Source organism: Stylophora pistillata, chromosome 3 (genome assembly GCF_964205215.1).
Source record: "Stylophora pistillata chromosome 3, jaStyPist1.2, whole genome shotgun sequence".
In the NCBI taxonomy this organism is placed as follows: Eukaryota; Metazoa; Cnidaria; class Anthozoa; order Scleractinia; family Pocilloporidae; genus Stylophora; species Stylophora pistillata.
This window is the reverse complement of record NC_142521.1, coordinates 20225001-20233603: the sequence shown is the minus strand read 5'-3', so window position 1 is coordinate 20233603 and position 8603 is coordinate 20225001. Positions and strand designations below refer to the sequence as shown.

The 8603-nt window shown below is 38.2% G+C and overlaps 1 protein-coding gene and 1 pseudogene across 1 annotated transcript; one reads left to right on the top strand and one right to left on the bottom strand.

Annotated features, from left to right (window-relative positions):
* Nucleotides 1–3092: 3092 nt before the first annotated feature.
* LOC111328541 (uncharacterized) lies at nt 3093–4389 on the bottom strand. The gene is made up of 3 exons (XM_022933003.2): nt 4124–4389; nt 3922–4010; nt 3093–3784 (listed from the first exon to the last, which is right to left on the bottom strand). The coding sequence occupies exons 1-3, from the start codon at nt 4319–4321 to the stop codon at nt 3355–3357; spliced, it is 717 nt and encodes a 238-aa protein (XP_022788738.1). The 5' UTR covers nt 4322–4389; the 3' UTR covers nt 3093–3354.
* LOC148734967 (uncharacterized) lies at nt 4372–7438 on the top strand (annotated as a pseudogene).
* Nucleotides 7439–8603: the final 1165 nt, after the last annotated feature.

Sequence of the window (8603 nt, the reverse complement as noted above, 5' to 3'; positions counted from 1 at the left end):
CCGTTTCGTTTATTCGTCGAGCCGCGGAATAGAGGTAAAATAACAAAGATCTTCGGTTGTACTTCCTTTATAGTTTCATCCAAATACCTTCACTTACCTTCACTTCCATGCTTTGAGCTGTCCGTGTGTTTCATGCTTTCATCGGTGCCGACCCCTCAAAATTTTCTTCAGTTTACGATCTTTCAAATACGTTAAATAAAGCCTTCCATGATAAAATAGGAGGCCGCAAATCAATCTTGAAAATAGGGCTTTTTCACTATTAGACGTAACCTTTACCTGAGCTCGCGAATGTCCTGTAGGACGCGAAGAACGACCACTTTCCATCGTTTTCTTCGTGAAAAAAGTCGCCATATTTACTTCAGCTTAGCAGCCTAGCATTTCCACGCTTTTTACCGCTGTTTTAACAATCTGCAGACTCCTACAAGCGCCAAATCGCGCCAATTATAAAAAACAAAACTTGTATCACTGTGAGCTCATTCCAGTCTGAATCGTCAAAAAATGTCTGATGTTTTGCTCGATTTCGAAAAGAAATCCCTAGAATTTCAACTTAAGGTCACTGAATCTCCTCTTTCTTATATAAAACAGCAATGCGTTCAAGAATCTCGAATAGCTCTGGCAATATACATCCCGTATCCAATTTTGATGAAATGGCATGAGCTTGTTGGAATAAAAGACGAGAGAGGAAATGAGTTAAACTACATTGACCTTCTTAATTTTTGGATTCCTGGTCGATGGTTTAAAGTAAGCAAGGAGAACGGATCAAGAATCCACGGAAGATTGAGACGTGAAGCCGGTGCAGTTGTGAACAAATACACTGGGAAGAAAGTTAGTGGAAGTAAGAGAGAAGAGGCAAACAGGAAAGGGCTAACCCTTAACATTTATGAAACTGAGCTTGTGGTGCCTCATGAAATAGAAGAGAATCTGTCTGCTGCAGAGCAAGAAATAAAAGAATGGAAATTGAGGTACAAGGATCTTGAGAAGGAGAAGGAAAGCTTGGCAAGGGGAATGATGGAAGCAATAAGAAGAAAAGAAAATGAAATGGGAGAAACGGTCAAAACTACAGAGGAAAAGTTCAGAGATATTGAAGAAAAAAATAAAGAACTTTCTGAGTACATACAAAATTTAGAGAAAAAGACTGGTTTTCTTTGCCAAGGGAAAACTATAGACAGTTTGGGAAAAAGACAGCAATCGAGAAGACTGAAGGAGCTGAAAGAAAAATCAGAAATTGCCCTCTGGTTTCTTGAGTCACATGGACTCAAGCTGTCTTTTCTCAAGGTCCAGGAGGCAGCAACTAATGAATTTCACACCCTGGAATTTGACCAGTTGTCAGCTAATGAGACTGACCAGAACAACCTAGAAACTCTTCTATTTTTACTGGACAAATTCTGTGCAAGTGATGAACTTTACCATGAGTTGTCTCTTTTGTCTGAAGATTTACCAAGGACATATTTGATCAAACAAAGGAGGAATGAACTGAATAAACTCTGTCATATTGAAAGAACACCAGGTCAATACCCTGGTGCACAACTTTCATTTTCTGAAACTCTACAAGATCACATCAAACAATTTTTGGAGTCAAATTCAAACCACAAAGGTGATGAACCAATAAAGGTAAAGATCAGTTGTGATGGTGCGAAGATGTCGAGGTCAGCAAATTTTATGATAATGTCATTCTCACTCCTTCAAACAGGGGATTTAGTTATGTCATCAAAGGGCAACAGGACAATTGGTGTAGTCAATGGCCCTGAAAAATATGAAACAATTGAGACATCATTTTCAGAAATTATCAATGACATAAATTCTGTGAATAAAAATGGGAAGATCAAGGTTAATGACAAAGAAATAGCTGTTCAATTATTTCTCGGTGGAGACTACAAGTTCTTGCTGATGGCCATGGGGATGTCTGGGGCTACCTCAGACTATGCATGCCTTTGGTGTAAGGTGCACAAGCTTTTCAGGTGGGACATGTCCAAAGATCTGTCCCATTATAACGAAGAGCTCAAGAGAACACTCCAAGAAATTAAAGAGTTAAGTTCCTCTTCAAAGAAATTTTCATGTGTGAAAAGTCCATTGTTTACTATTGAGCTTGACCACATTATTCTTGATGAATTGCATTTAATGCTGAGAGTAACTGACAAACTGACTGAAAATTTAATCACAGAAGTAATGGAGAAGGATGCAAAGCAAGATTTTAACATGGCTCGGGGTAAGGAAAAGGGTGTAAACCTTGACATTCTCATTAAAACAATCAATGAACTCGGCATAACTTTTTCTCTCTGGGAGAAAAAAAATGCTGATGGGAAAGGCAGTGGAACATATGACTGGACTAGCCTTGTTGGGTCTGACAAGAAAAAGCTGACAAAACTTTTGCCAGCAAAACTCGAAGAACTAGATATCCTGTTCCCAGAAACAAAAGAAACAGTCATCAAACTCTGGAAAGATTTTTATACACTCTACAGTTTAATCAACTCTGATTCAAATGCTGGTGACTTTTACCTTGACATTTTCCAGAAATCTAAAGACTTTGTAAATTTGTTTTGTTCACTTGGTGGTGTTCGAATAGGATATGAAAAGAAGAGAGTGACTCCTTACATGCATGCATTAGTATATCATGTACCAATGTTCATCAAAAATCATAAAAACTTCAGACAGTTCACTGGTCAAGGCATTGAAAAAAATAATGATGATGCCAAGAAAATATACTTTCAAAAATCAAATAAGTGGGATGCGGCTCAGGATGTTCTGCTTCTGGAACACAGGCAGGAGGCACTAAAGCACTGCGAGAGAGAAAAAAGGCAGTACACCAAACGAAAAGCAGCTTACTGGGAGGATGGCATCATCGAGACACGAAAAAAAAGAAAGAGGGCATGTTTAAGAGAACTACAAAATGACCACAATGGAGCTGATGTACAAGGAAATAACTTAAGCGAAGATAAATACAACAAAATGACTGTTAAGCAGTTAAGACAGGAAATCAAATCTATAGGTATTAATGTGAAAGGGATTGCAAAGCTGAAAAAATGTCAATTGGTTGAGATTTTGAAGCAAAATCAGTAACTATGGCAAGCAAAGGAACAACAGATATGCAGACATGTATCACAAAATATATTTTTTAATTTGATTATTTGCAAAAATATCTTGTGAATAATTTTTAATGCTAATATGAATACTAAACTTTTGTTTGTTTATATGCTTACAACAAAATAATAACAATAATTTTGATATAGTGTATTTAATCATAAAGCATATAACTTTCTTTGATTTTCAATTGTTGCAATCACATATTCCACTAGAAATCTCTGCAAAATTATTTTGTAGATTTTCTTGTTTTATATTTATCTGTTCTAAGATAAATTAAATGTTTTTACAATCGCATGCTTTCCTGTTGACATATATCATAACTTTTTCAACTGGAAAATTTGGAGCAATTTTGACCTGACCACTGGATAAAACGTAACGTTTTTTTGAATTGTTAAGGACAGTTTTTAACTTAACAGGAAAGTCAACTGCTATTCCTTGTCCAAGTTGATTGAAATAATAGTACCAATATGGTGGAAGTTCAAATCGAGTAAAATCATTTTTTTCATAGAGTATACTAACTCCGTCTTCTGCTCTTTTACCTTTTCCTTTAAAAACGTATCTCACAATATCATGATCCATTCTAATTTCAGTGGAATAAAGAACTTTAACCGCATTCGATTTTAGGATTGAAAGAATGCCTTCCAGAAATGCAACTGATGCGCTCTGTAGTCTTTCCACGGTAACAGTGGGGTTGCTGTATGCCCTAGAAAGTTTTTAATGCAGAAAACAAAACATAAGATTGGAATCGAAAACGTGTTACGGTTAAGACGATCAAACCATCTTCTATAATGAAGCTCACATTTAAGCTTAAAATCACCATCGAAAACAAACTAAATATACCTGATAAGATGCTCATTCAAATGAGCCGAAGGCTCCCACGTGCTTGTCCACAATGGCCAGTCCTTCCATTTTACTAGGTATTCAAAGTCCTGAAATTGTCAGAGATTGATTAGAGCTGTTTATGAACTTACTTCGATTGTAGTATAAATTTCATCCGAAGTAAAATATAGCTGCAGGAACATAAAAGGGTCAATACACATACCTCGTTCTTCAATCTTCGCCGGCTGATAAGTCTCTCCACAAAATAAACTTTAGATCCGCTTTTAAATTTTCTCCTTCCTTTCAAATGAACTTCTAAATCCACTGTAGAAAGAACATTTAGTGCTTTATAATCAACTCGATTCCTCCGCGGAAATCTACTTCGCTCCATGTTTACATGAAATCTGACGCCATAGCGCATGAACAGTAGAACCTGAAGAAACTACTGACCTCGCGGACCGCGGGAGTAAAATGTCTCGGATTGCTGGTAATGCGTCAGTCACTGCCACCGACAGTCACTGCCACCGTCAGTCACTGCCACCGACAACAGTCCTTCTCAGGACTACACTCACCCGGACGATCAGACTACACCTTCACACGTAGTTATTAGTGTTTGTGTAATTTTCGTATTGCACGATCGCAGTTCTTTGAGTAATAACAGAGGAATTTTATTTTTACTGCTGAAGTTATCAGCGGTCATTGTAGTTCGTGCAATCAACGTAATTTGTGCAGTCAATGCAGCCCTAGCAATTCCTACATTTTCGTTACTAAGTTTTAGTTGCTGTAGTTTTGTGCAGATTCTGTTGTATTTCAGTTAAAAATAGTTTGTGAAAATACCATTTTGCTTCCTTGGTTCCAGTAGAAAATTAAGTTAAAGTTACTGCGGTTTGATAGTTGCTCTAGTACTGCACATTTTCCTTGTTTTGGTTTCCTTCTATTAGGTTAGAAGCATTGCTGAAACCTACATATGGTGATTCATGGTTCTCGAGCTACTTTTTCGGTTTGTATAGCAGGACTCACTCAGCTGTTTAAACCTAATTATTATTTTTAATCATTATTATTTTTGTTTTTTTGTTTTTGTTTTTGTTTTTTGAAGTATGGCCTGTAGTTACTGTCGTCATATTTTCAGGACGGGACGGCCGGAATAACGGACGTGGAATTGTGGGACCTCCCGGACGCCCTGGGAAAGGTGGTAAGCTTGAAAAAGCTAGATTAAAGGAACACAATGGACAGGAGTCACCATGTACATAAGAAACAGTCAGAAGTTCTGTATCTTGAAAATAATTCAGTTTTATTCCTTGCTATAACATAGCATCTCCACCCTTTTCCGCCTTTGGCTTCCTAAAATTAAAATTCATCTGAGAAAAACAACGACTATAGCAACAACTTTTTCAATTGATTGAATCGAGCTGGATATAAAAAGTGGGTGACAAATAAACACTTTTTCATAGTTATGAATGCTAACACAAATTACCTTGACGTTCATAACAATGATTTAAGCTGAATACAGCTTCTACATCTAAGTATGATAACATAGTCATACATCACTTTCCATAAGTTACGACACATAATGCCCTAGAAACTAACCTTTTCTTTCAGCTTTTCATAGCAGGTAGAAAAAAGGCAGAAAAATCCTTTCGCTACTTTTTGTAGACACAGCACTTTTAAACACATACGTTTATCTTCGACAAAACTGAGGCAGAAGGATAAAGTAACCAGATGCACTAAACTGACCCGTTTTTAACACTGCAGGAGCAGTCGGAAAACCTGGATAACCCGGGAAGTCTGGAATTAAGTATATTCGTTGGGGAAGAACTACGTGTCCTGGTGGCGCTCAGATTGTCTACAAAGGTAACAGTCAGTGATGTTCAGAATTGCTGTGCAGTGGAAAGGTTGTGGCCCACTAGTCAAGCGTCACATTCGTGATTGCTTATGATATTTTTTCCTTTTAAAGAGGGATTTAAGATACCGATGGAGGGATTCTTTATTACACGGAGTACAACGACGGAAAGTGCTTCTAAGGAAAATGACCTTTTCATAGTTTTATTGCTTACTAATAGTCGGGTAACATAACGGAGGTCCTTCTTTTTTAATACTGGTGATTGAAATGTTCAGAGAGGAGTAACGATCGTCTTCGATGGTACCTTTAGGATTGATGGGTGGTGGAAACTACGCCAACCAAGGCGGTGGGTGAACTATCTCTGTCTTCCAAGCAGTCCATAGTATGACAAGTACAGAGATGGACACCAGGTTGCGGAATACGTCTATGGTGCTGAGTATGAAGTAAGCTCTTTCAACCCTTTTAAGAAATCCCTTTATAACCATGATGCACCGTGCGTTGTATGTTTTGTCAAGTCACGTGGCTCTATGCTTATAATGCCCGCAAGGAATGATTGTCCATCTGGCTGGACCAAGGAGTACCATGGGTATCTCATGACTGAATTCTACAACCACAAGAAGCAGCGCGACTACATATGTGTCGACGAGGACGCGGAGGCCCGCAGAGGTACTGCGGCAAACAAAGATGGTGCATTACTGTACCTTGTAGAAGGTGTTTGTGGCTCACTTCCGTGTCGTCCATATGTCGCCGGGAGAGAGTTGACCTGTGCTGTATGCACCAAGTAACAGGAGGGAAGATTCCTCTCGTTCACAAGGGGACAACACAAGTTTGGGACGTTGATTTTATAGACTGTAGTGATTATTTTGTCACATAAAATGGTGTTGCTGCTGGTTGTATGAATAAAGATAAGTAAAGCAACAGTAAAAATTTAAAAAGCATCCCAACGTCATGGGTTAAATGCATCCTTTGTTTTGTTGGCAATATTCCTCCAAATACCTCTTATTTGTCTCTAGTTCAGCGAACCAGTGTTGTTACTCTTTGCCTGATTTCTACTGATAAAATAGATATATCTTACCAGATGTTTTGTTGCGTAGTATCGTTGAGTACTTTTACGAGTTGTGCCGTATTTTGACGAGCCCGTAGAGCGTGTCAAAATACAAATAACGAGTAAAAGTACTCAGCGACACGACACAGTAAAGTGTCTAATAAGTTATTTATTGTCCAACACGCCAAATTTTTATTTCAGTGCGGGCGAGTTTCGAGGATATTTTTTTACGGGGAGTGGGTAACAGATGTATGCGAAGCGGAACGGAATTGGCGCGCTGTCGTGTTGCTGTTTCTATTTTCTTCAATAAAAGAATTTCATTGTCGTCTAACTCCTTTTCTTCATTCGACTTATCCAATAAACTTAGATCAATATTCGCTAGCCATTCCGTCTCTTCGTCGTCAGAAAAATTATTTCAATTGTCCACCATTTTTTTTTACAACTTCAACCGGTTCTCTGGAGTATGAATACCACGTGATATTTGTACTCGTCCAAGGGGTTATTTGTACTCTTCAGAATTTAGTTGGATAATAATGGTAAATATTGATTATCCTCCTGAGATTACTGGCATACATATTTAAGCAACCAGACAAGAAATAACGAAAAACGACTCTAATTGGTAACAGTCTGCGCATAATTTTTCTCATAAAAGTTGTTAAAGACTCAAAAAGCACTCTAAAGCAGCAAGGTTTAAACGAAGAAGAAAAAAAACAACAAAAAATAATTCAGTGTTGAACCTTGTGACAGTTTGAAAGAAAAAATAATATCTTAGTTCTTCTTCTACTGAATCACGGAACTTTTACTTAGAATCGTGTTTATTTATCTAAATGTGAACAATCAAAATACGAAGCTCAAGCATAAGGTTTCTAAGGGCGGTTGTTAATCGAATACATCCACAACGGCAGGTTCTCGAGGGTTGCGGTGCTCTCATGCGTAAGGAAAGCGGTCTGTATAATAGGGATGAATAAAGGCGGAGATAAATTCATGAAACTCGGGGATTCTTTAGATTGATTCTCCAAGATTTGTTTTAAGCCTTTCTTATTCTGATTTTGATGTGCATAACGACGCGACCGAAATGCAAACAATTTTGGTGAATGACGACAGAGAACAGTTCGAGGATGTGTTAATAAAGAACGCCTGGTGAGAGAAGTTAAACGGAGCTTTTATGCTGGTATAAACTGTGAGTTCTCTAGCTCGAATACGTACGGAGACAAGCGCGAAGTCGGAGAGGAGCGGCCCCGATCGCGCAATCCCATAAAAAACCGTTGTGACAGCTGACAAGAGTAGGACCAGACGGATTGACGTGACGGCTTTGTTGCAGAAAAAAAGATTTTTCACTGTTGTTGCAAAAAATTAAGGGACAGTTCTGAACAAAAGTAAGAAAGAAAGTCACGTTTTCCGATGAATTGTGAGTTTCTTGTTCTGCCTCGAATTACAAAAATAAGGGAAAAGTTTTTTTGGAGAATCGTTTTTGTGCTTTTCCCGCGCGCACCAGTCTATCGCGTCCTATTTAAGTTAAAAAAAATGCTTAATAACTGAGTTAGGGCGGGCCAAACGGAAAAATATGCGGCTCTCCGTTCATTACACATGGATCGCGCTGCGCTCGGTCCGTACGTCAGAACCTCGAGCCAAATATTTTTCTCACCGGCCCTTCGGCTCAGTCATTAAGTACATCTTATTGCTAGTAGCAGAATTTTTATTTGAGATTCAGACGCTTTTAGTTTATCTAGTCCATTTTAAAATTCCAATATTCTCCGAAACATTAATGTTTTGGTGCAATTTAGAATTGGACAACATTTGTTGCGTTAATCGCTAGGA